This window comes from Dasypus novemcinctus, chromosome 24, assembly GCF_030445035.2.
Source record: "Dasypus novemcinctus isolate mDasNov1 chromosome 24, mDasNov1.1.hap2, whole genome shotgun sequence".
Classification (NCBI taxonomy): Eukaryota; Metazoa; Chordata; class Mammalia; order Cingulata; family Dasypodidae; genus Dasypus; species Dasypus novemcinctus.
Window position 1 is genome coordinate 1,760,804 of NC_080696.1, and position 26,239 is coordinate 1,787,042.

Genomic DNA, 26,239 nt, shown 5'->3' on the forward strand with positions numbered 1-26,239 from the left:
TGATCCTGATTTAAAAGGAACTGCCCACGGTTCCACCAGAAAGAATTAGGTTTGCTGTGGCTTTTTGGCAGTTCGCCTTTATCCAGTTAAGGAATTCCCCTCGTTTCTCATTCCTCCGTTCTGTTGATGGGGACTTGGGCTGTTTCCAGGTTTGGGCTGTCCTGAGGAAAGCGTCCACGGGTGTTCTCGTCCAAGTCTTGCTGGGCAGATGCAGGCAATTCTCTTGGAGTGGAATTGTTGGGTTCTAGGGTGTGAAAATGTTCAACTTTAGCAGATGCTGCCTAGTAATTTTCAAAGTGTAACAATTTCCACTGCTTTTCTCAGCCTGTCCATCTAGTTCATTATTTGGGGTTTATGCTCTCTTCTAGTTTCCTAAAATATGATATTTGCATTTATGTTTCTCCTTTTCGCTTTTGCTTGGGTAACTTTGAGAGGACAAGGACATGCTATCTTTACTCCAATACCCTCAAACTGTGCATCTTTCCTTTATTAAAAGCAGGAATGCAAGTTTGGTTTAACATTCAACAACGAGTATAATTTACCATATTACCAAAATTAAAAATTTAGAAAATATGATCATCTTAATAGATGCAAAAAAGGCATTTGACAAAATCCAATATCCATTCTTGAGTAAAAAAAAAATTCTCAGCAGACCAGGTGTATTAGTCAGCCAAAGGGGTGCTGATGCAAAATAAAAAATCTGTTGGCTTTCAAAAAAGGGTATTTATTTGGGGTAGAAGCTTACAGTTACCCGGTCATAAGTTGCTCCCTCACCCAAGTCTGTTGCCACGTGTTGGGCACGATGGCTGCTGACGTCTGCCAGGGCTCAGTCTTCCTGGTTCCCTTTTCCCCAGGGCTTGTCTCTCTCTGGTCTCAGCTGTGCGCTCTCCCCACAAGGCCAGCTGTAGACTCTCAGGTGAACAGCTCTGTCTCTCTCTCCCCAGGGCTTCTGCTGTGTCTAAGGAGCTGTCTCTGTTCCTCTGTGTTGTTCTCCTGTGAGTTCACTTCCCAGGCTCCAGCTCAAAACTCCAGTATCAAAACTCCAACAGCAAAAACTCAACTCTAATGGATGGCAAATAAGCACACAAAAACATCATTCTGCTTTCTGGAAATGCAAACTAAAACCACTATGAGATACCATCACCCTCCTATTAAAATGACTAAAGAGGGAAATGGACTTGGCCCAGTGGTTAGGGCGTCCGTCTACCACATGGGAGGTCCGCGGTTCAAACCCCGGGCCTCCTTGACCCGTGTGCAGCTGGCCCATGTGCAGTGCTGATGTGCGCAAGGAGTGCCCTGCCACGCAGGGGTGTCCCCCGCGTAGGGGAGCCCCACGCACAAGGGGAGCCCCACGCACAAGGAGTGCGCCCCATAAGGAGAGCCGCCCAGCGCGAAAGAAAGTGCAGCCTGCCCAGGAATGGCGCCGCCCACACTTCCCGTGCCGCGGACGACAACAGAAGCGGACAAAGAAACAAGACGCAGCAAATAGACACAGAGAACAGACAACCGGGGGAGGGGGGGAATTAAATAAATAAATTAATTAATTATAAATAAATAAATAAAATAAAATGACTAAGGACCGATCATGCCAAGTGTTGGCAAGGAGAGGCTGCAGCTCATACACAACTGGCGGGAATGTGAGCTAGTACCACCACTTAGGAAATTCCTTAAAAAGTTAAACCCACCTACCTTATAACCTAGCCATTTCATTCCTGAGCATTTACCCAAGAGAAATGAAAGCATGTCCAAAGACTTGTACATAAATGTTCATAGCAGCTTCTTTGTAATAGCCAAAGACTGAAAATAACTCAAATGTCCATCAACAGGTGAATAGGCAAATAAATGTTTGTATATGCATACAATGGACTATTCCTATTTTAAAAGGCATAAACTATTAATACATAAAAGAACATGAATGCCAAAATATTAGATTGAGTGAAAAAAGCCAGACCCTCCCCCAAAAGGAAGTACCATTGTATCATCCCATTTATACGAAGCTCTAGAAAATGCAAATAATATTTAGTAACAGAAAGCAGATCAATATCAGCGGTTGCTTGGCAACAGGTGGGGAGTATGGGAAAGTTTTGGGGAGAAGGGAAGGGAGGGGTTACAAAGACACACAGGATGATGTTCATTATCTTGTGATGATGGTTTCATGGATGTACACGTCAAAATTTATCACTGTGCACTTCAAATATATGCAGTTTATTATATCAATTGTACCACTATAAGAGAAGATTTTTAAAGGAGGTCCATTTCCTTGCCATCTGAGTTAGCTTTCACCAAATGTACATGATAGACATATTTTTTAAATCACTTTTATACACCATCCCCCTCTCCCCTGTAACCTCTAATCTGCTTTCTCTTTCTGCAAATCTATTTCTAATCATTTCATAAGTGATTTCATACAAATTTTGCCCTTTTGTGCCTTATTTCACTGAGCGTGTTTTCAAGGCTCTTCCATGCTCCATGCAGCGTATCTCACGACTTCGTTCAATGTTTGTGGCTGAATAATATTCCATCACATGTGCTTAGACTACATTTTGTTTAGCCGTTAATTTGGTGATGGATAGTGGTTTTTCCAGCTTTGGGCTGTTGCAAATAATGGTGATATAAACACCGGTGTACAAGTATCTGTTTACAACCCTGTTTTTGTTCTCTTTGTGGACATACCTAGAAATGGGATTTCTGAGTCATATGGCAATTCTGTATTTAACTTTTTGAGGAAACACCATTTTTTGGCTTTCCGGTGGCTGCACCATTTCACATCCCACCACCAACACACATCTTCTCCAACATGTTATTTTCCATTTTTAATAACAGCCACATTTGTGGGTGTGAAGTGGTACTTCATTGTGGTTTTGATTTGCATTTCCCTAAAGTATAACAATACTGAACATCTTTTCATGTGCTTATTGACCATTTGCATATCTTCTTTGAAGAAATGTCTATTCAAGTTTTTTTGTCCATTTTTAAATGGGGTTGTTGTTGGGATTCTAAATTATAAATCCCCTCAATAAAATTAAAATTTTTAAGTTTTGTGCATCAAAGGAAATAAAGTGAAAAGACAAGCTACAGAATTTTTTAGTAGTTTTACTGTATAGTTTCAAGCCATATATCAGATGAAGATATATCCAGAATATATAAAGGTAGATAGATGTATTTATACACTAGAATGAACTCAACAAGGAATCCATTCTTGGTGTGCAAGGAACTGGTGAACAATGTAACAGAAGACAAGTTCTCTGCTTCTGTTGGGAAACTTCCAGTGTGGAGAACATGTTTTGGGAAAAAAATCAAAAGGAAGATCCCCAGGGCTCTGCCCCTCGGAAAATAAAGGTGTGACATCACAACTGAAGTAACTGCACACCTTTTACTTCTTTCAGGAGTACCAAGTCCTGGTGTCCTACCCAACAAACATTTCCGTCTGAATCTGGCCGCCTGTTTGTTGCTGTTTTAAGCAGTTTTATTGTGTGCTGCTGTGTTTTGTTTTTAGGAGGTACCAGGGATTGAACCCAGGTCCTTGTGCATGGCAATCAGGCGCTCAACCACTGAGCTATATCCTATTGTTCTTTTTTAAGCAGTTTCATTGTGTGCCGCCTGCTTCGCTTTTAGGCACCTTTATTGTGTGCCGCCTGTTTGTTTGTAGCAGCTTTATTGGGTGCCGTCTGTTCCTGGCACCTGCGTAGCCTGACATCTGCTCTCGGGCTCACTGAGGCTGCAGGACCAGAGGGTCTGGACCGACGGACGCACTTCGGTCTGCTTTCCAGTGTCTCCACCCTTAACTTGAAAATGTCAAAGGGGGCTCCTTTCTTGCTTGCTGGGACCCAAATCTCAGTAGTGACCCCTGCTGCCGAGAAACTTGACGAGAACACCCAGGAGGAAAGCCTGAGGCCTGCCCTGCCGAGCCCCGGGCTGCCACAGTGCTTGAGGTCTGAAGAGCCGCAGGGTGGTGCTAGGGGAAGCAGCCGCGCCCACTGGACGCAGCCCGGGACCTTCCCCTGCCCCCACCTGGCCCTAGTTTCTCCTGGTCATAAAAGTGATCAGTACTAGATTTTTTGTTTAAAATTTTTTTTTCAGTTAAGAGAAAGCCCTAGCTTCCATGTATGAAAGACAGCCAGGTAAGATCATCTTATTAAGTGATGCGTTGATACAAATACAGCTTTGGAGACCAGGAAGCCTGCCGTGCTAGCTTAGCAAATGTGCTTCCGGGCGGTAGAACAGGCTGCGACCTCAAAGGCCAGGCGCTCTGGCTGGACTGATGTACGCAACCCCTGCCCCAGGGCCTCGGAATGTGGCCTTACTGGAGAAGGGCCACTGCGGGTGGGGGAAGTTGAAGTGGGCCGCCTGGCTAAACGGGAGGGCAGCAGACCCCCGCCTCCCGCAAGGGGCAGCAGCGGCAGGACAGGCTCAGGGGCTGAGCAACGTCAAGCTGCTGCTCTCTGCAGCTGCGACAACTCCTTTAAGCCAGTTTGTGGGACTCATTACCACAGCCCTAGAAAACTTTTTTTTTTAGGTACTGGGGCAAGGAATGAACCTGGGACCTCCTATGTGGGAACCTGGGTGCGCTCAACCACTGAGCATCAGCTGCAAGCTGTTCTGTTTTTCTCCCGTTTGTTTTGCTTGTGGTTTGTTTGTTCTTAAGAGGCATCAGAAACGGAACCTGGGGTGTCCCATGTGGGGACTCAACTGCTTGAGTCACATCCGCTCTCCTGGGAAACGCTTAAAATGCACATAACGACCTGCATCTGCTCTTTCTCCTTAAGTTCCTCCTTGCCAGTCAGGACTAAAACCTCTAACCACTAGAGAAGTCATCAACCCCAACTTCTCAAGGTATTCTGTACAGTGTGCTTATACAACAACATGAAAATGAACTGATTTTACCTTCTTCATTCTCAGTACAGATTTCAAACCTCAGACACCAGCAATTTTTTAAGGCTGTAAGACAGTTTTAAGGACCAAGGGTGCTGGGACACTGCAGTAAGGTCACAAAACCTGTGGGCAACGGGAGCCACGCAGCACAAGGAGCGGAGACAAGAAACGTAGAGGTGGGACGGCGGGCACAGAGGGGGCAGCACTTCCAGCACTCTCGAGGTTGTATACAAAGTGAGAGTTCCAGAACTGATGTGGCATGGGAAGAGCCAACAAAAGGCTCGGTGAGGGAAGCAACAGGGAGCTCCTGGGGGCAGGACGGTGAGCAGCAGAGGCCCGTGGGGCCGGGGGCTCGGACGGCTTTGCCCCATCCGTGGCCCCGGTGCACAGTTTTCTCCAGTTCAGAGTCAGAGAAGCAAAAAGTGCCTGGACAGACACAAAAGTTTTGAGAAGGAAAGGCAGAAAGAAGTGAACGAAGGAGGGACAAACGGGATGCAGCTGAAGACAGATGCTCCAAGAATGAGTTTTTGTCCAAGAAAACAAAAAAAAAGTTATTTTTCGCCAAAAAAAAAAAAAGTTACCTAAAATCCTACCTCTCTAACAAAAAGGTTATTTCATTTTCTCATGTTCCATTCTTCTTTTGCCTATACCAAAGAAAGTCGTGCTTGTTTCGGGCGTGGTGTTAGAGCCTTCGACAGCTCCAGCTCTTAACTGCAGGGTGAAGCCTCTTCCGAGAGCCACGGAGCCTCCCTGGGACGTGTTAGGGACTTGCTTTCACTTCATTTTGGAGTTAGCACCAATCAGCACGCTTCTGGAGTACTGCCCCATCTCCATTCGTGAGGTGGTTGGTGCCTGTCCTTAACGGTCGTACATTTCCAGTGACAAGTACAGGACTTACTGCAAGATATCTGCATTCCTTTCTTTCACTTCTCTCCTTCAAAATGGGTGCCTGGTTACCTCACTCTCCTGCCCCACCACATCGGCCCCCCTGCTGCCCGACCCCAGGAGGTCACAACCCTGGGGTCAGGACCACTTGCCTAACCCTGACCCCGCTGGCCTCCCTTCCACACCGTGCTTCCCCATTCGCTCCCGCCAGACTGCCTGCCCAGGTCTGTCTGTTCACTTTGCTCCCACTGTGCCTGACACCTCCCGAGCAACGGAGCATCCCATGTGCCAGGGGGGCACGTTCTTCAAATACCCCCCGGTGTGCGTGAACGCTGAACGAACACAAACAGGTGAGGCTGGGAGGGGGCCTAAGGCTAGCTAGATTTAACAATCCATACAAAAAATGGCAGCTTCAACTCGGACCTAGACTTTTGTCAACCCCAACGAGCTGTGGCGTCGGGGACCCCTCGAGGGTCCCTGTGGAGACGGTGCGAGAGCATAAGGAGGGCCAGAGGCACCCCAGGACCCGGGCAACCCAGCCCACCGTAAGAGTCCGTCTGTCCTTCCGAGCCTCTACCGGTGGAAGCGGGGATCGGACGACCAGCACGGCAGAGCACTGCCAGCCCCGGCCCACACACTGCTAGCCAGGCCAGGTCCCCGGATGGGCAGAGGGCCACCTGTCCAGCTTGTGAGCGTACATCAGCCTGTCTGAGTGTCTGAGCCGCGGTCTGCAGGCCCCCCCCATCCTGGGCACATGGTAGGGGGTGCTGAGAAGACAGCGTGGCATCCCACGGTGGACCACCGGGCCCCAGTGCTGCCCATGGGGGGCAGGGCCGGGGAATGTAGGGGGCAGAAGGCCAGGAACAAAGTTCACACCGGGGCCACAGCCTGCGGAAGAAGCAGCTGTAGTCAGAGGCGGCTCCTTCAGGGTGGGCTCAGCTCTGCCTTCAGGCAGCTCTAGTGAGGAGCCTCCCAGGGCCTCAGTTTCCCCATCCATAAGGTCAGGTCACCAGCGCCCCTTCTCTAGACAAGGAAACTACGGGGACCAGCAAGCTGGTTGATATGTCCTGACCTCAGAAAGCCACAGAGACGACACCGCCCTGGGAGCACGGGGTCACCTGGCCCCGCTCTGCCCCTGGGAGCACACAGGCCACCCGGCCCCGCTCTGCCCCTGGGAGCACACAGGCCACCCGGCCCCGCTCTGCCCCTGGGAGCACGGGGCCACCCGGCCCCGCTCTGCCCCTGGGAGCACACAGGCCACCCGGCCCCGCTCTGCCCCTGGGAGCACACAGGCCACCCGGCCCCGCTCTGCCCCTGGGAGCACGGGGCCACTCGGCCCCGCTCTGCCCCTGGGAGCACGGGGCCACCCGGCCCCGCTCTGCCCCTGGGAGCACACAGGCCACCCGGCCCCGCTCTGCCCCTGGGAGCACGAGGCCACCCGGCCCCACTCTGCCCCTGGGAGCATGGAGCCACCCAGCCCTGCTCTACCCAGGAGCACATGGGTCTGCCTAACCCTGCTCTGTACCTGGTGCAGGAGACAAGGTGGCACGAGGGGAGGCTGCAGAAGCACCTACCTAGGTGAGGTGGCATCGAGAAGTCCTCCGTTGGATTGTAACTGAAGAATTCACAGGGTGGGAGGAGCTGGCCTGGGAAGAAGGGGGCATCCTGGGGCAGGGGTGGGAACAGGGGAGGTGGCGAAGGCTGAGGAAGGGGATAAGGAAAGGGTATGGGAAGAGGCAAAGGAGAGGGAGGGGGCCAGGCCAGCTGCTCCCTGAGGTCCGGGGGCTGCCTCTGGAACTGCGGGAATGGACGGTCTGTCTCTGGCCAGTCCTCGGTCTGGGGGCCTAGGAGTGGTACAGTTGCTCCAGGCAGGCCTGCTCCCGAGCCCCTCCTCCTCCTGGGGACGCGAGTCGCCAGCGTGCCCTCGGCTTTCCCTGGGCTGCAGGTATCCTCCTCCCTGCCCCTCGAGAGCCTCTTCCTGCTCTGCCCTCACGCTCCCCTCCAGGGCCTGTGCCCCGTCCACCTTCCTCTACCTTCAGCTCTGTCCTCTCCAGCCCCACCCCGTGGGCCAGCACAACTCAGCATCTCCTCTTAAAAAGATCTGCCACGCAACCCAGCTGGAGGTCGGCTCTCTCAACCAAACACCTGGAAACCGGGTCATCCCGTAACCACGGCTGGGGCTCCGACTTCTGACCACTGAGTCCTTGCGGGCAGCCTTGTGGCCACCTGGCCTCCATGTGCCCCCAGCCCTCCGCCCCGTGGTGCTGGGACAGAGCGGCCATGCTGGAGGCCGGCAAGCAGCTGCCTGCACCATGATAGAGGCTGACGGCAACACAGCCTCCCAGCAAGCCGGGGGTGTGGGGCGGGGGCGTGGGGAGGGAGCGGGGAGGCCGGCAAGCAGCTGCCTGCGCCGTGATGGGGCAAGGCTGGCCCAGCACCCCAGACTCAGACCTCCACCAAGAACCAAAGGTGGGCGGAGGGGCTGCACTGAGCTGCGGTGAGCGCCTGTAGCTGCTGCCCCTTGCCAGCCTCTACCAGGCAGCCTCCCCAGAGCACCCACAGTCCCACAGCCGCTCTGCTCAACAACCCTCCAGCTGACTGCTCTCCACGGCTCTCTGCTCCTGCCCATCACTGCCTGCGCTGCACACCTGTCTCCTCGCCCCCCACACCCGAGTCTGACCAGAAACACCTTTCTTTTCCCCCTACCTGGGGGGTAGGGCTCTGACCCGCTGCCCTGTGACGATGCTTGCACGCGCTCACTCATGAACATACAGCTCCAACTCAAAAGCCGCCCCACGAGCCCTTCCCCAGAGAATAAGAGCACTTCCAGGGGTCCCCCTCCCCACAGGTACCCCAGGACCTCTGTCCCCGTCTCCAAGCCCTCTCTGCAGCACCTCCCCGCTGGAGCTCACCAGGGGCGCGGTCGCGCGGGGGCAGCTCGACACCCCAGGCGTCGGCCACGTGGGCCAGGAGCAGGTGCGACAGGTGACGGTGGGCGTGCTGGTCCCAGTGCACGCCGTCCCGGTGGCGGTGCTGCACCGCGTGTCGGAAATGGAAGTGGAGGTCCAGGACGTCGAAGCAGTGGTCTCCCGCCAGCGCCGCGCTGTAGAAGTTCCCCTCCACCACGTCCCGCCGCAGCGCGCCCGCCAGGGGCTGGAGCTGGGTGGGGAACCAGGCGTGAGAGCCACGGGAGGCAGGTGGGAGGCTCCCTGCGCCTGCCGGCCGTCCCCGCCCAAGGGGCCCTGTCACTTGCCTCTGGCAGGAGAAAGCCCCCCGTGATGCGCTCCCCCAGGGGCATCGCCAAGTTCCACACCCGCAGACAGGAGTCTGGCAACACTTGGGCCATGCGCACGAACACCCGCTCCAGGTTCTCCCGGTAGCTCTCCATGGAGCAGCGGCCATACCTGCTGGACGGCACAAAGGGTGGGCAAAAGCACGGGGCTGGTGGCCTGAGCCACGCCCCCCGACATCGGCCCGCCCCTCGACTGCCCCAACCTGGAGAGGTCCCAGAGGCAGGAGTTGATGATCACCAGGTCTGGGGCGGGCCCGAACGTCAGCTCCTCCAGCACGTCCTCGAGGTACTCGGAGTAGACGCGGGTGAGGAAGTAGAAGCGCACGAGGTGGTGGCCGGAGCCCGAGCAGAACTGGCGCACCTCGCGGTACTGTGTCCCGTTGTGCAGCTCGCCCAGCTGGCCTCCGGCCACCAGCCGGTCCTGTTCAAAGCTCAGCTCCCCCTGGCCGCCCCCACCTGGCTGGTCAGACCCGTGCCAGGGGGGAGGGCCCTGCGGGGCGAGGGTCCTGCCCGCCCCCGGCACAAGCCCTCCTCACCTTGGCTTTCAGCTGGGCCACCGTGAGCAGCGAGTCTCTCTGGAGCAGCAGCACCAGGTCCTTGTACACAGCCCGCTGGACTGCAAGGAGAGGGCGTCCCAGGACCAGCCGCCCCAGCCGCCCCAGCCCCGCCCCAGCTCTGGGGAGCGGGGAAGAAGAAACAAGGTCCTGGCACCACCTCGGCTCCTTCCGGCCGGTATCCCCCACCCCCAACCTGGGATAAGGTGGCCCGAGACGGGTCTGTCGAACAGCTGGGAGGCAGAACACAATCCCCTGCCCGGGAACAGGGGGCACTGCTGGGCAGGGAGGCGTAAAAACGTGCGGGGCTGTCAGAACACCTGTAGACAACGAGCGGGATTGTGGAAAAAAACGAAAACCTAGCGGGATTAATCAGCCTGAAGTGGAGGCAAGGGGTTCCGGTTAAACCGACGGCGCAAGGACGGGTAGGAGCTGGGCACGGTGACCCTCGAGGAGCACTCACTGGAGTCCCCCAAGATGACCACGAACTTGTTGTGCAGCAGCTGCTGGACTTCCGCGGCCTGGAAGTGGACCATGGCTCTGGGCGGCAGGCGGCGCGGCTCCTCGTCCTCCCGGCGGAAGACCATGCCGCCGCCCCGGCGACGCGCTGCACGGAAAGGCCCCTGGGCCGCGCAGGGGCGGGGGCTCGGGTGAGGCGGCCGCGCCTCGGGGCCGTGACGCCGGCAGCACGTCGCCGCGGGCCGCGGGGCGGCGGAGCGGGGCCCATGGCGGCGCCGGCCGCGGCCACCTAGGGCCCTCCGCACCGAGGCCGGGGGGTCGCGGGGCTCGCCGCGGGCCCGCGGGGCACCGAGGCGCTTCCCGCGCGGCGCCCCGCCACGTGCCCGCCGCCGCCACGCGCATGCGCGCGCCCGCCCACGCCAATTACCGGGGTTCGGGGCTCCGCGCGGTCACGCGCAGCCCGGGCAGCCCCGCGCCCCCGCGGCAGGCTCCGGGCCCGGCCTCATGTCCCCGCGCCCCGCGAGGCCGGTCGATTGGTTCCGCGAAGCTCGCGCTCCGGCGTGCCCGCGGCGCGCGGCCCCGCGCCCAGCGCGCTCCATGAGGGCGTCGCGGCGGCCCCGACGGCGCCTCGGGCCTTGGCCTGCGCGCCGCGGACGGCGGCGCTCACAGCGTCCGCTCTCGGGCGCTCGCGTCTCGCCCTGCGCGGCCCGCACGCCCGGGGGGCGGCAGCGGGGAAAGGAGGAGGTCGCCACGCGGGGCGGGGCGAGGCCCGAGCGCGGGCGGGGAGCGCGGCGGCGGCCGAGGGCGCTGCCCACAGTGGCGATGGAGGCGGTGGCCTCGGCACGTGACCCAGCCGGGCGGAAGCGGAAGTGCCAGCCCGGAGCCGGCGTCCCCTCGGCGTCCCCTCGACGCCCCCTCGGCGCTCCCAGCCGCCACCATGGACTGCTACACGGCCGACTGGAACCCGCTCGGGGACGCCGCCTTCTACCGGTGAGCCGCTCCGCCCGCCCGGCGGCTCGAGGCCCCGAGCGTCTGCCGCAGGACGCCCGCCTCGGCCTGCGCAGAGAAGGAAACTGAGGCACGCCCCGTGGCCGCACGGCTGGAGGTCCAGGGCCGCCCCCGGCAGCAGGCGCGGGTCACGTAGAGGGAGGCGGTCCCCGAGGACGACCGGGAAGTGCTGCCGAAGCCAGACCGGGGCGCCCCGGGGCCGGGGGCCACGCGGGCGGGCTGGGGGCGCCGTCGGCCGGGGCCGCGGCCGCGGAGCCCGAAGGCGCAAAGCCGTCACGGCGTTTTCCTGGCGAGCAGTTTCCAGGGCTTCTCTTGCCCGTGGGATGAGGCACGAACGCCTTCCGTGGCGAGTCGCCCCTTTGTCTCCGCAGCCCCCCTCGCCGTCGTGCCGCGCGTCTCGCTTCAGCTGCGGAGTCACGGGCCCGACCCGCGCGCTCTCTCAGGGCCCCGGCGTTTACACCGGCCTGCAGTTCCCTCCCCGCGCCTCGCGTTTCTCCTCTCGCTCTCCCCGGGGAATGCTCATCCTTCAGGCTTAGTGCAAGGATTCTGCTGCAACCCTCCCTCCCAGAGTCCTCTGACCTAACTGGGGCCTCGCGGGCCCTGTGCCCGGGTCTGTTACGTTCCTAGGGTCCGCATAGGATTCTCCTGCTACACGCAGCTCCTCGCGGTTTGAGACCACGTGGCTTGCGTTTCTCTATCTCCAGTGCTGGGTGTGTAGTAGCTGCTTAAAGTTCTGAATGAATGAGGGGCTGAGCACGTGCCTCCACGGGGCCTGAGTGGCCAGCCAGAGAGGGCTGGGGACCTGAGCCTTGCTGTGGAGGCTGTTTATTTTCCAAGGTGCTAGGAGATGTTGACCCTCTTCTTATGTACTAGGTGCCAGGTACACTGCGTGTATGGACTTGTTTATACCTCAGAATCCAATGACGTTGGCATCGTTAAGGAAACTGAGGCACAGAGAGGTTAGGTGACCAAGTTACACAGCTGGGAAGTGCTGGAGCCGAATTTGAACGCAACCTACAGGGTTCTAGAACATGTGTTAAAGCGCAGTTTTCTGCTTTTTAAATAACAAAATGTCATAGCGTGTTCTGGCTTCCCCGCCAGCGTGGAAGTGCGTGAGGGCGGCTCTTGGTGGTGTGTCTGTCTGTGCAGAGCCTTGAGCGGAGCCAGGGCGTGATACACGTTTGAGTAAGTGCCTGAGTGACAAGTAGCAGGCATCCCATTTTGGGGAATGCTTCATGGTTCTAGGACATCTGCCCCTAGGAACGTTCTCCAGATCCCTCCACCGCTGCCCCCAGCCCAGGCGCCACCCGCCCGAAGGCTCCCCCAGAAGCGTTCCACCTCTGAAACACTAAGTCCGGACAGCCCGAGCTCCTGTCTTGCTGATGCCCTGATTCCTCCTGACTCCTGTCCCTCAGCCTCACGGGATCCCATCGGCAGAGCCTTCTGTTTTCCTTGTGCCTGCGCATAAACCCCCTTCTGTACGTGTCTCCCTCCCTGTCCATCTTGGTCTGGAGCCGTGGTCAGTCGTTTCCGTTTCCTCCTGCCTTTCCTGACACCCAGGCTCCTCAGTCCTTCCCCTGCAGCTGCCTGCAGCGCCTCCCCAGAGTACACCAGCCGCTCACCCTCTCTCTGTGCCCGGGCTGCTGAGAGGGCAGCTGGGGCCACGGCTGGCCCCAAGCTCTGCTCTTGGGTGGGGTCAGCCTGCACTTACTCGCCACAGGGCTCTGCATTGCTTTAAAAAGATTACACAAAGAAAGGATTGTAAACAGTCCAAGCTTTTGAAAACACTGAAAGTTTAATGTCTCCTTGCCCCCTCCTCTCCCGGCTGACTTCACCTCCTGTAGTCGTTGCGTGGAGGGACCTAGGCTTCCCCCACCACACCTGCCTGGTGTTGCTCCTGCTCTAAGGAGATGTGCCTGCCCCCATCTTCTTAGAAACCATGAATCACAACTCGCCCCGAGATGCTGGCTATGTGCAGATTCCCAGGACAGACCTCCTCTCTGGGGTGGCACCTGTGAGCCGGAGCTGTGTCTTGACAAACACCCAACTGTTTCCTGCTGCAGGAAAACTGGAAAGGCAGAGCTGTACATGACCTTCCATCCCGATCTCTTTCAAGCGCACTCATATCTCCCCCAAAGAATAAATGTCTCTACCCCACAGGTGCCTCCTTCCCATCCTTCTCTCCCCATCCCTGCCAAAGGACTGGAGACCCGTTGATGCTTGTTTCCATAGTCTCTCTTCCCACTGACTGCCCACCCCGCCGACCACACTGTTCTCAGTAACAGCCTGTCCCTGCAGCAGACACATCTCGGGCCTTGTCTGAGCATTGGACAGAGGTGATCACACCTGCCCTTTCTTTCCTGGAAAATTGTGTTTAAATTCTTTTACAAAAAAACTTCTGATATATAGCAAGGTAGAACAGTAGAGTGAACACTTACGTAGCCATACTTGCATCAATCATTTTGAAAGTTTTGAAAATAAATTATTAAGCAAAAATTCAAATGTAGCAAATGCAATGGGAGTAACAACATCCGTGTGCTCATTATCCAGCTCCGACAGCTGTCAGCATTCACCACAGCATGTTCTGGGCGAGTGGCTGAGGCGCCCTCACACCCCTGCTGGCCCGCGTCCTGCCTCCGCAGTGCCCCTCCAGTGCCCCATAGAGAGCGGCATTAAGCCCACTGGAGTTGTCGAAGGGTGGGTTTGGGTGCATAGGCAGCAGATTGACAGCTGGCAGATTCTCTGCAAGGCTCCTTGGCTTGCACCTTGGAATTCGCCTTTCTGTGTAACAAGCGGCAGCTGTCCTTATGAGTGACACGTTTCCTTCCTGAAAGGAGATGGACAGCCTCACAGGTAACGTGCCCGTTGGTCTGTGCTAATTACTCTTCAGGTTTAGTCACAAATTCATTCACATCCCCCCTGAATATCCCGTTACCTAAGACTGGGTTGTAAAGTTAACCTCCAGCAATTTGTATAAAATAAACGGAGACAGGAGAGGGAAGGAAACTGTCAGTCCGTACAAGTAATCACAGGCACACCCAGACAGGAAGCGCGCAGTGACTGCCGCCCTCACCCCTGTAGCTGGTTGCAAGGTGGTGGCTGATTCGGAGGCCCTCGCCTGCCTGATCCGTGCATCGTGCTTCCCTGCCCTCGGCCAGAATCTCTGCTGCTGTTTCTTTTTGGTTTGGAGCCACCCAAACGTCATTCCTCAGTCATCTTGCCCTTTCTGCTTGCAGTGGGTCTTCATTAACCTTCCCCAGAGGATCTCTGGTTTCCAGGCGTGGTCCTCTTGCCTCCACGACGGCAGCAGCTCCCGTTGCCCTTGGTCGCTAGGACCAGCCTCTTCAGGAGTAGCCCCCCTCTTTGTGAAGCCCGTGGGTTCAGCGGCAGGAGTGCCTGATGGTGAGGAGGCGCGCCTGTCTTCCAGTGCAGCGGCACCCTGTCTGCTCGGGGCGTGCTCTCCAGAGCAGCAGGGGCTGGACAGGGCCGAAGCAGCAGGGGCTGGGCAAGGTGCTTCCACTGGCAAGGGTGGTGTGCAGTGACTCGGGGGCTCATCTGGGCCTGCAAGACAGCCTCACTGCAAGTCGGAATCTGTTCTTTCCTGACCACTGCCCTTCCTTTCACTTGAGAAACTTGGTGAGACTGAGTTCAACTTGCACAAATCAGAAACTGACACAATTAAGTTCTGGGTAGTTTTTAGCAGCATCCACTGCAGCCCCAAGAAGTAAGAGATTCTTACTCTGGTGTGCCTTTCGTGGCTGCCTACTGGTTCTGAGACCTCGGCTGGGCTGAGCACGTTTCCCTCTGTGGGTGCTCAAGGGCAGTTAACAGGGCTGCGCCCCCCCACAGCACCGCAAGCCAGGTGGCAGCGGCTCGATGGCATCCCGTTTCCCACAGGCAGGGAGTGCAGACCCTGGCCTGCAGGGCTGCCTCCGCACGGGAACTGAGTCTCTGTTGGCCTGGGTCCAGTTAGGGTTCAAACCAGGGACAGTTAAATACAAAGAATATTATGCCGTGACAAAATAGTAAGCGTGAGGCAGAAGAAGACTCCTCAGGGTAGCCTGGGCCTGTGGAGAGCACCCAAGGAAGGACAGGCTTGGAAGGGGTCTCCAGGCTGGGGCTCAGGCCTTGTTGGATGGCAGAGAAATTGGTGTGTTTGTTCAGGCCTGAGTTGGGTCACAGTTGCTGGACAAGTGGGGACAACACTTTGGGGTGCAGGCAGGGGAGTGCAGAGCAGCGGGTGCTGGTAGACCAGGGGGTGCTGGTGAAGGCAGCACCGTGGAGTGTGGGGGCACCGGCAGCCTGCGGCGAGGGGCACAGGTGCACAGGGTCCAAGGCGTCTTGGTGTGCAGAGGGAGTGGCCAGGAGCCATGCGCCTGTCCAGAGGGCCACGGCCTGCCACCGGCCCAGGCGGGTGCGGGGGCCACTGCTGGGGGTGTGCGGCCATGGGGAGAGCCTTTCTTGCAGTGTTTCCCCAGCGCCCTCTGCGGGGAGCGCCGCGCATGCTGGGAAAGGAGCCCTGCTGGGTCCCGGGCACCCCGGGGGGCCCACTGCAGAGGCTGCCTGGCCGCTGGCGATTCGTTGGCACTGGGCCTGCGCCTGCAGCTCTGTTCCCACCACATCTGCATCCAGGGGTTTTAGCAAGGAAATGTTCAGTGGCTGCCCCAGTTTCAACCCCTAAGGGCACCATTGGCCTGACTTCAGAAGGGTCCCTGGGCTTTTTCTTGTGGTGTAGGTGGCATTATGTGTGCTGTAGCTCTCACGTGTCAACACGCTCGTCAGACAGGGCGGTCCTTTATCACGTACCGTTTGTGTGCCTCGTGCTGAGCTGCGTCTTGTTTCCCACGTACCTGAGGAGCCCCCTTGTGTCAGTGCACTCAAGCCCCTCGTGGAAAGCCACACAGTGTTAAGGTTTTTCCAGAGGTTTTTATATTTTTATAACTATTTTAAACAGTGCTGCAGGGAAGTCCCACCGTTGTGCACTTGTGCCAGTAGCTGTGTAAGTTAGACCCGCAGAGTGAAACTGCTGGGACAAAGGGTGTGGTTCGTTGAATTTTGGGTGGGTTGAATTTCATTGCCTTCCAGAAGGGCTGAACCAATTTTATTTCCACTAATGTGTGTGAAAGTATTTATTTTTCCACATCTTCAACAACACGGATGTTGTCAGCCTTTTTTTATTCTTGCCATTTGGATGGACAAAACGTGAAAGTAATCAGTATTTAGGGTCGTCTGTTGTGTATTCTTTAACTTTTTCAATTGTGTTGTTGCTGTTGATTTGTCTTCTGCGTTAATCCTTTGTTACAAGTGTTACAAATATTTTCTCATAGTAGTCACTTGGTTCTTACTAATTTTTTACACAGATTTAAAATTTTTATGAGGTAAACTCTCATTTTTTCTTGATAATTTCTGAGTTTTGTCTTTTGCTTTGAAAGCCCTTACTATATCTTAACGTTATAAAAATATTAGTCAAAACTTTTTCAAGTTTTTTTTTCTTTTAGTTTTTAAGTATTTTTGCAAAATATATCACCAAGTAGTGATATAGCCCCAGACTATTTTTAAGGTAAGTATTGCTTCTGACATGTCCTGCAAACTTTTTTCCCTGCTTTTGATGGTTTGCTTACCTTCTTAGTTGTTTGGCTTTTTGTTAATGTGTAAAAAGTTAAAAATGTTAGTTATTTTAACAATTAGCCATTAATGTGGTTTAAAAAACTCCAAGCCTCCATTCCACCCCTGCCCTAGCCACCCAGTTCCAGCCCTTCCCTGTAACTGGCTTTTTTTTAAAGATTTATTTATTTTTTATTTACTTCTCTCCCCTTCCCCTCCCCCCCACCTCCCCCAGTTGTCTGCTCTCTGTCCATTTGCTGTGTGTTCTGTGTCTGCTTGTATTGTCAGCGGAACTGGGAATCTGTGTCTCTTTTCGTTGTGTCATCTTGCTGTGTCAGCTCTCCATGTGTGCATTGCCACTCCTGGGCAGGCTGCACTTTTTTCACACTGGGTGGCTCTCCTTACAGGGCACACCCCCTGCGCGTGGAGCTCCCCCATTCGGGGGAGATCCTGGCGTGGCACGGCACTCCCTGTGCGCATCAGCACTGCACAGGGGCCAGCTCATCACATGGGTTAGGAGGCCCGGAGTTTGAACCCTGGACCTCCCACGTGGTAGGTGGATGCTCTACCCATTGAGCCAAGTCTGCTTCCCTGTAACTGGCGTTTATGAAGATGCTTATAAATCTTTCTAGAGTGTCTTTTTTTAAAATGCAAGTAAATATAAATATGTACTATTATTTTTCCAGTTTTTAAATAGGAATATACCCAAGTCCTCAATTTTTAAAAAAAAGATTTATTTCTTATTTATTTCTCTCCCCCCTTCCCCACAGTTGTCTGCTCTCTCTGTCCATTTGCTATGTGGTCTTCCGTGACTCCTTCTATCCTTATGAGCGGCACCGGGAATCTATGTTTCTTTTTTTGTTGCATCATCTTGCTGTGTCAGCTCTCCGTGTGTGCGGCGCCATTCTTGCAGGCTGCACTTTCTTTCGTGCTGGGCGGCTCTCCTTTCAGTGCATGGGCCAGCTCCACACGGGTCAAGGAGACCCAGGGTTTGAACTGCGGACCTCCCGTGTGATAGGTGGATGCTCTATCCATTGAGCCAAGTCCTCTTCCTTGTATGTGTGTTTTGAGAGATTTATTTTAAGAGATTGGCTCATGCGATTGTGGGGCTGGTGACACTGTAGGGCAGGTGATGGGCTGTGGTCTTGAGGCAAAACTTCTCGGGGCCCACAGTGCCCTGTCTCCAGCACCTTGCTCTTGTGTCTGACAGGCCCATGGCTGCTGGCCAGTGGACATGGCCTTGCGCCAGACCTTGCCCTTGTCTGGGGCTGCCGGTCCCAGGGCGCTGTGGTGGTTTGTGAGAGCCATTGCCCTCTGCTTGTGTGGCCCCTGCCCGAGCATGGCCCAGGTCCCTAAGCCCCAGCCCCGGTCAAGTCAGGTGACTGGACAGGACGGCCATCTCCGGCTGAGGCCTCCTGGGCAGCCAGTCGGCCACCTGGAACCACCTGGATCTCGGGCTGGGGCTTTGAGGGAGCTCCCCGGTGGGTTTAGGTCCCTTTGCCAGCAGGTGTTGAGCAGGACCCCTGGGTGGAGCCGGCGGCCTCGGGCAAGGCTGAGGAGCTGAGAGAGGGAGGCCCTTCTGCCTGGGGAGCTCCGGAAGGGGCCTTCCTGCTGGCACCAGCCTGGGCCGACGCCGCGCCCTGCGCCCTGGGTGTCGGGTGCACAGCTTGCCTGCCACCCACGGGCATTGCCCCCAGGGCCGCATCTCACCCACCATCCATCGTTGCCCTCTCCCACCTCGGGGGCTTCCACGACTGCCCTGTGTGGAGTAGACAGAGGCTTTGGGGACGCGTCCGGGACTCGCCCTGACCTGGCTGCAGGGTACAGAAGGCTGATGTCCACTCGCCTGTGTGTGGCAGGAAATACGAGCTGTACAGCATGGACTGGGACCTGAAGGAGGAGCTCAGGGACAGCCTGGTGGCTGCCGCGCCCTACGGTGGCCCCATCGGTAGGTCCTTGGGTCGGGGCCCTGCTGCCGGGGGCTCTCGTGGCCTGGCCGCCCCCACGCCCGCCGAGCGCCTCTGGCCCTGGGTGGGCAGCTGGACAGGCCCCTCTCACCGCAGCCCTGCTGAGGCACCCCTGGGGCAAGGAGAAGGCCGCCACCGTGCGGCCTGTGCTCGAGATCTACTCGGCTTCCGGCCTGCGGCTGGCCAGCCTACCGGTGAGTGCAGGTGGTGGGCACGGGGGTGTGTCGCCCGTGTCCTGGAGCCGCCAGGCGCCTGGAACCACACTCCTTGCAGTGGAAGAGTGGGCCTGTGGTGGCCCTGGGCTGGTCAGCTGAGGAGGAGCTGCTCTGCGTGCAGGAAGACGGCGCAGTGCTGGTCTACGGGCTGCACGGTGACTTCCGGAGGCACTTCAGCATGGGCAATGTAGGTAGGGGGTGGGGGCGGGGTGCAGGGAGGCGGTGCGCCCTCCAGCCACCAGCAGCTGCAACCCCTGTGCCCAGGAGGTCCTGCAGAACCGCGTGCTGGACGCCCGCATCTTCCACACTGAGCTTGGCTCGGGGGTGGCCATCCTCACGGGCGCCCACCGCTTCACCCTCAGCGCCAGTGTGGGTGACCTCAAACTGCGCCGGATGCCCGAGGTGCCCGGTAAGCCCCTGTGCCCCATGACAGCACAGGGCCTGGGAGGCTGGGCCGTGGGCTGCGGCCATCTGAGGTGGTCCTCGCTCGGCCGCAGGTCTGCAGAGCGCGCCCTCGTGCTGGGCCACACTGTGCCAGGACCGCACAGCCCACGTTCTCCTGGCCGTGGGGCCTGACCTCTTCCTCCTGGACCACACCTCCTGCGCCGCAGTGGTGAGCGCCCTGAGCGGGACGGGAGGGGGTGGAGCCGGGGGTGCTCCGGGAAGCCGGGGGTCTGCCCTTCTCCTTGGCCTTGCTCCAGACGCCTCCCGGCCTCGCCCCGGGAGTGGGCAGCTTCCTGCAGATGGCCGTCTCTGTCACCTCGCGGCACCTGGCTCTCTTCACGGACACTGGCCACATCTGGATGGGGACGGCCTCGCTCCAGGTGCGGTCCAGACCTGGCCCTGGCAGCGCCCCGGGCTGGGGCTGCGGGCCGTGACCGTGCCTCCCCCTTTCAGGAGAAGCTGTGCGAGTTCAACTGCAGCATCCGGGCCCCCCCAAAGCAGATGGTGTGGTAAGCACAGGGCCTCGTGTGGACCGGCATGCAGCCAGGAGCTGACCTCTGCCACACGTGCCCCCCTGAGGCTCTCAAGGCCCTTGGGGAAGACCCTGCAGGGGCCAGTCCTGCCGGAGGAGTGGGCGCAGGGCTGCCCAGGCGGCTGTGCCCCTGTGCCGCGTCCCAGCCGTGTGCATGTGCGTCGCCCACAGGTGCAGCCGTCCTCGTAGCAAGGAGAGGGCCGTCGTGGTGGCCTGGGAGAGGCGGCTGATGGTGGTGGGCGACGCGCCTGAGAGCATCCAGTATCCTTGGAGGGCTGCCTGTGCCGGGGGTGGGGGTGCTGGGGTGTGACTTGGCCTTGGGACCCTTGACGAGCTCGGGTTTGTGCTGGATGAGGACTCGTACCTGGTGCCCGAGCTCGACGGGGTCCGCATCTTCTCACGCAGCTCCCACGAGTTCCTCCACGAGGTCCCAGGTGAGTCCTTGGGGGGTCTCACCGTGCCCCGGGCAGGGGCTCCTGAGCACCACAGCTGCCTGGCCGTCACCCAGAGCAGCATCAGGTGCCTTCACCACCCCCCACCACCCCCGACTCACCAACTCCCTCCCGCAGCGGCCAGTGAGGAGATCTTCAAGATCGCGTCCATGGCCCCTGGGGCGCTGCTGTTGGAGGCCCAGAAGGAGTACGAGGTACAGCCGGCTCGGGTGCCGTCTGCCCCTCCTCTGAAGCCCCCTTCACGGCTCCCACCTAACTGCCTGTGGGCTCAGGCACACCTGTCAAAAGGGGTCCAGGCAAGGCCCTGGCGGGCTCGGAGGGCCAGCCCAGGGGGCACTGGGCAGCATGAGGCCGTGCTGCTCTCGGGAGGCGCTGTGCGCCACGTGAGGTGGGCTGCCCCTGTGGCCCCTCGGGGAGTGGCCGGCCTTGCAGGCCTAGGCGCAGGTGCAGACCTGGGGATGTCCTCCGTCACGGCACCCTGTCTCTTTAGAAGGAAAGCCAGAAGGCGGACGAGTACCTGCGGGAGGTGCAGGAGCTGGGGCAGCTGGCGCAGGCCGTGCAGCAGTGCATCGAGGCCGCGGGGCACGAGCAGCGGCCCGACATGCAGAAGCGCCTGCTGCGGGTAGGCTGCACGGGGGGCGGGGTGGGGCCGCTGCGGAGGCCTCCCTCCATGGCCCGCTGGCTCTTCGCAGGCGGCCTCCTTCGGAAAGTGCTTCCTGGACAGATTTCCGCCCGACAGCTTCGTGCGCATGTGTCAGGACCTGCGTGTGCTCAATGCCCTCCGGGACTATCACATTGGGATCCCCCTCACCTACACCCAGTATCCCCGTGTCCCAGAAGGGTGTCTGCAGCCCAGGGTGGCCGGGAGGGAAGCCCCGGGGTGCTGCCTGCGGGTCCTTGGCCAGCGGCTTACGTCCCAGCCGGATCCTTAATGGAGTACAACACAGATACAAGCAGCTCACCATCCAAGTGCTGCTGGACAGGTACAGCATGCTGGCTGGGTGCAGGGAGGGGGCTGTGGGTGGGCTTGCTGGGCTGGCGCAGCAGACCGGGGCGCAGGGAGGGGCAGTAGTAGGTGGGCTTGCTGGGCAGGCGCAGCAGGCTGGGGCACAGAGAGGGCAGTGGGTGGACAGGGCGGCCCTGCGCACCTTGGGGGCTAGTGCTCCTGGACTGTCTCACCCCGCCTGGCCCAGGCTTGTGATGCGGAGGCTTTACCCCCTGGCCATCCGGATCTGCGAGTACCTGCGCCTTCCGGAAGTGCAGGGTGTCAGCAGGATCCTGGCCCACTGGGCCTGCTACAAGGCAAGGACTGGGGCGGCCCGAGGGCGTGGGGGGGGCTGATCTTGGCCTGTGGGGGTGGGGCGGGATCCAGCTGTCGGACCCCTTTGGCAGGTGCAGCAGAAGGACGTGTCCGACGAAGACGTCGCTCGGGCCATCAACCAGAAGCTTGGGGACACGCCTGGCGTCTCCTACTCCGACGTTGCTGCGCGGGCCTACGGCTGTGGCCGCACAGAGCTGGCGATTAAGGTGGGCGCGCGGCCCCCGCAGGCCCCCGGAGTGGGACGGAGCCCCCAGCCCAGCCCGTCTCCCCACCTTCCACCCACAGCTCCTGGAGTACGAGCCCCGCTCGGGGGAGCAGGTGCCCCTTCTCCTCAAGATGAAGAGGAGCAAGCTGGCCCTGAGCAAGGCTATCGAGAGTGGGGACACTGACCTGGGTGAGTAGGGCGGGCTGCGGCAGCTGCAGCCCACTGGCTCCGAGAGTGGGGCCGGCCCGGGTGGGCAGGGCGGGCTGGAGTGGCCGCAGCCCTGCCCTGCTGCCCACAGTGTTCACTGTGCTGCTGCACCTGAAGAACGAGCTGAACCGCGGGGATTTCTTCATGACGCTCCGGAACCAGCCTGTGGCCCTGAGCTTGTACCGACAGGTGGGTGTGGTGGGCAGGGGTGGGGGTGCCCCCAGCCCTGGGGCTGCCTGGCTGACGCCTGCCTGCGCCCCAGTTCTGCAAGCACCAGGAGTTAGAGACGCTGAAGGACCTCTATAACCAGGACGACAACCACCAGGAGCTGGGCAGCTTCCACGTGCGAGCCAGCTACACCGCTGAGGAGGTCTGGGGTCCTCGGGGGCCTGTGGGCTGGGCCGGGGCTGGTTCCAGAAACCCAGGCCTCGTGTTGGTGCACACCCGTCGAGAAGGCAGAGGCCAGGGTGGGGCTCGGCCCAGGGCCGCCATCCCGCAGGCTGGAGCAGTGCAGCCGCGACCTGGGCGCAGGAACCGGGGAGGACGCAGCTGGCTGCTGGGCTTAGCCGCCCTTCCTGCCCTCGCAGCGCATCGAGGGGCGAGTAGCAGCCCTGCAGACAGCAGCCGATGCCTTCTACAAAGCCAGGAATGAGTTTGCAGCCAAGGTGCGGCCCACCCTCTTCTAGGATCCTCCTCTCGTCCCTTCCGTCATCTTGCCTTCATGCCTGTCATCTCTACCCTGCCCCATGCCCGTCCTCAGGCCACAGAGGAGCAGATGCGGCTCCTGCGGCTACAGCGGCGCCTAGAAGACGAGCTGGGCAGCCGCTTCCTGGACATGTCTCTACACGACACAGTCACCAGCCTCATCCTTGGCGGCCACAGCAAGCGCGCAGAGCAGCTGGCACGTGACTTCCGCATCCCCGACAAGAGGTAGGCAAGGCCCGCTGCGTGCAGGTCCCAGGCCTCCCGCCCCTCCTGTGGCATTTCTAAGCCCAGTCTCCCCAGGCTCTGGTGGCTGAAGCTGACAGCTCTGGCAGATCTTGAAGACTGGGAGGAGCTAGAGAAGGTTTCCAAGAGCAGGAAGTCACCCATCGGCTACCTGGTGAGGCAGGGACCAGGCGGGGAGACAGGCGGGGCCATCGCGTGCCTCTTGGGACACATGTTGATGGGCCGATCCGGGCCGCTGTGCCGGCCGTGCTGGAGGATGGCCCAAATCTGCCTGCACATGGTGTGAGGGAGAACCAGCCGCCTTCACAGGGGCCTGCAGGGAGCCTCCCTGCCTGTGGGGGTGGAGAGGAGCAGGGAGGCCATGTCTGCGGCATTGGAGGATGTTGAGGGGCTTGTCTCTAGAGCAGTGGGCTCAGAGGTATGTGGAGAGGTGGAAAAAAGGCAGCTCTGACTGGAGCACCAGACCCGAGGACAGGCAGCTCAGGATGCAGACGGCGTGTGGAAGCAGCTGCCTCCAGGCTGTACCCGACCTTTGGTTTGGCATTTCTTGTCCTGTGAATGTTGGGATCATATCTGCCGTCTGCGTATGCGCGTGCATGTGTGTGCCAGAGAGAGAGAGAGATGGAGCTTGCTGAGGGTGTGGACACGTGGGCAGGTTTTCGTCAAGCCTCACTCGAGGGACAGTCCTCATGTCCTCTTTCACCCTTCTTCCTCTTCTAAGCCCTTTGTGGAAATCTGCATGAAGCAACACAACAAATACGAGGCCAAGAAGTACGCGCTGCGCGTGGGTCCTGAGCAGAAGGTCAAGGCCCTGCTGCTTGTCGGGTGCGTGGCTGAGGCCTGCGGGTGCTGGCAGCTGGGCCAGGGGCTGACGGGAGGCTGCGGCTGGGCCTCTGGGAAGCCTGACACCATCTTCCATCCTGCTCTAACCCCAGGGAGGTGGCTCAGGCTGCAGACGTCGCCATCGAGCATCGGAACGAGGCTGAGCTGAGCCTCGTTTTGTCCCACTGCACTGGTGCCACTGATGGGGCCACAGCAGACAAGATTCAGCGGGCCAGGGCTCAAGCCCAGAAGAAATGAGGGTCTCCTTGCCCATCTCCCCCAAGCAGGGGGCTGCTCTGGTCACTGCTCAGTTAAGACCCCCTGGGGGGCAAAGCTGAGGAGCTGCGGGTGGGGGTGGGGGGGCTAGTTGTAAATAAAGGTGGAGTGCTTTAGTGTGCTTGTCTCGCGTAGTCTGTCCTAAGCACAGGCAAACCATGCAGACATCCAGGAGTTTATGTGGGGGTGGGGAGGATTTCCAGCCACACTCAGCCGAGACCCGCCCTTCCCACGAGGTGACCAGGGAGAGCCCAGTCAGGCTTGCAGCCCCGAGGGCCACCAAACCCACTCCTGGAGAGCCACTCCAAGCCCTTTCTAATTTCTTTGTTCCTTGCGATTGGCCTGGGAGACCGGCAGCACGACCCCGTTTTACAGCGCAGGAATTGAGGGCTGCGGAGCATACCCAGGCAGATTGCTGAGCTGGTTCTCCTTGGCTGGGACTTGGCCCCTGCGCTGCCGCTTGGCTGCTGTGGCGACAGCTGAGCAGAGGAGCTGAGGCTGCCCGCTGGCTCACCCCACGAGGACTGGGGGCAACGGAGGAGGGCCCGAAGTCATGGCCTTTGGCCGCCCCTCAGCAGTGGCAAGTGAGTCCAGGGTGAGAAGAGCTGCAAGCCAGGGACCCTGGCAGAGCCCTCCTGACCTGTCCAGGCAGATGCTGGCCGCGGCCCTCAGGCGCTCTCCAGCCTTCTGCACACCCTTGCCCCCTGGCGGCGGTCCCTGTCCTGCTTCCTCTCCTAGGCCGCAGGGCGGCAGTCCCTGCCCTCCTTCCTGCTCTAGGGTTGCTGAGGGCCTGGTAAGGGGTTTTCCTTCCCTTCTTCCTCTCCCAGGCCCCTCGCCTCTGACTTAGAAAATGTGTTTATAAAAATCCCCCGGGATGTAAATCAAATTGTAAAGCAAACACTTATTTGTCCTTCCATGTGTTATATGGGCCAGGAATTTGGACAGGATAAACAGGGTGGGCCGTGTGTGTGAACCAAAGCCGGCCGGGGTAGCTGGGGGGCTGAGTCATCTGGGGCCGCGGTGCAGTGGTTGACCATCCCTAGGTGGGCTGCCGGCCTTTCCGTGTAACCTGCGCTGCCTGTGCAGCCTGGACAGAGTGGCTGGGGTCCCAGGGCATGTGCTGATGCTGGGCAGCCTTTGCTGGCCGACATTTTGGCTGCCACAGCTGTCAGGCAGCCACACGCCAAGGGACTCTACCCCCTGAGTTTCTGGAAGTGTGTGGGACTGGAAATACTGTGGCCACTTCTTAAAACCACACCTGCCACAGCCTGTCAGCCTTGTCTTGGAGTCAGCGGACACCTCCAGGGAAAGGGAATGAGAGCCCAAACTCTGGTCTTGCCGGTCGGGGCTGCTTTTCTCTCCAGTTTTTGCCCCACAGTTCCTCTTTGATGCCCTTAAAAGGCAGTTTTTCCAGCTTTTCTAGTTGTTTTCAATGGAAGTGGAGCCCTGGGCAGTGCTTTTAGAATGTACACAATTAAAAATTTACCTGTCAGTAGTAACAATGTACGTATTCATGTTATAGAAACAACACTGTACACATGAAGTTTTATAAATAAGTGAAATAATGATGACAGATTTGTGCAAATGTAGTTACAACTTCATGTGCTTATGAAGCATTGATATTGTCCATGGGAGAGCTGTTTGAAAATTAAAGGCAGTTTTGTGACTTCTATAAAATTAAACATTGATTTTTTTCCCAATATTTTATTATGAATACTTTGAAAGAATTTTACAACAAATACCTGTATGCCCACCATCTGGAGTCTACCATTAGCATTTTATTCTACTTACCTTGTCATACATCTCTTCACCTGTCTATCCCTCTATCCACTAATCCACCTTATTTTTGAAAGCTACGTACAATGAAATGCACAAATCTCAAGTGCAAATTTCTTTTAAGATTATTGACAACCACATACACCTATAAAAAGTAATATTTAAAAAACAGCTAAAACTTTCCTTTTTCAAGGTCTCCAATTGGATTGGTGTAAGATACCTTTGTCCTGTGGTCTTTGCACAGCAGGCCTGGGCTGGGGGTGGGGCCGAGTCTTGGCCACCAACTGGGGCTGGGGGCAGAGACTCCGGAAAGGGTCCCTCTCTGTTGAGGACCTTGGTGGCGGTCCTGGAGCAGAGGAGAGTCGAGAGTTAGTGTGGAGGCTGTCAGAGACACCTCAAA

The 26,239-nt window shown here is 58.1% G+C and overlaps 2 protein-coding genes across 3 annotated transcripts; one reads left to right on the plus strand and one right to left on the minus strand.

Moving 5' to 3' along the window:
• Nucleotides 1-3,077: 3,077 nt before the first annotated feature.
• PCED1A (PC-esterase domain containing 1A) lies at nucleotides 3,078-10,779 on the minus strand. 2 transcript variants are annotated; one of them, XM_058287442.2, is made up of 8 exons: nucleotides 10,490-10,779; nucleotides 10,067-10,226; nucleotides 9,586-9,665; nucleotides 9,253-9,491; nucleotides 9,011-9,161; nucleotides 8,670-8,916; nucleotides 7,332-7,601; nucleotides 3,078-6,645 (listed from the first exon to the last, which is right to left on the minus strand). In XM_058287442.2, exons 2-8 carry the CDS (start codon nucleotides 10,188-10,190, stop codon nucleotides 6,398-6,400), a joined length of 1,359 nt encoding a protein of 452 aa, XP_058143425.1. In that variant the 5' UTR covers nucleotides 10,191-10,226; nucleotides 10,490-10,779; the 3' UTR covers nucleotides 3,078-6,397. The 2 variants fall into 2 exon arrangements, with proteins under 2 accessions (XP_058143425.1, XP_058143424.1); XM_058287441.2 differs by having other exon boundaries at nucleotides 9,011-9,164; nucleotides 10,490-10,603.
• Nucleotides 10,780-10,907: 128 nt separating this feature from the next.
• Nucleotides 10,908-25,763, plus strand: VPS16 (VPS16 core subunit of CORVET and HOPS complexes). The gene is made up of 24 exons (XM_058287440.2): nucleotides 10,908-11,052; nucleotides 18,534-18,622; nucleotides 18,738-18,835; nucleotides 18,915-19,043; nucleotides 19,121-19,265; nucleotides 19,354-19,469; nucleotides 19,558-19,680; nucleotides 19,754-19,809; nucleotides 20,004-20,093; nucleotides 20,172-20,266; nucleotides 20,402-20,478; nucleotides 20,775-20,906; nucleotides 20,977-21,104; nucleotides 21,232-21,267; nucleotides 21,478-21,586; nucleotides 21,677-21,811; nucleotides 21,891-21,999; nucleotides 22,109-22,206; nucleotides 22,280-22,387; nucleotides 22,605-22,682; nucleotides 22,778-22,947; nucleotides 23,023-23,119; nucleotides 23,687-23,790; nucleotides 23,901-25,763. Exons 1-24 carry the CDS (start codon nucleotides 11,000-11,002, stop codon nucleotides 24,043-24,045), a joined length of 2,520 nt encoding a protein of 839 aa, XP_058143423.1. The 5' UTR covers nucleotides 10,908-10,999; the 3' UTR covers nucleotides 24,046-25,763.
• Nucleotides 25,764-26,239: the final 476 nt, after the last annotated feature.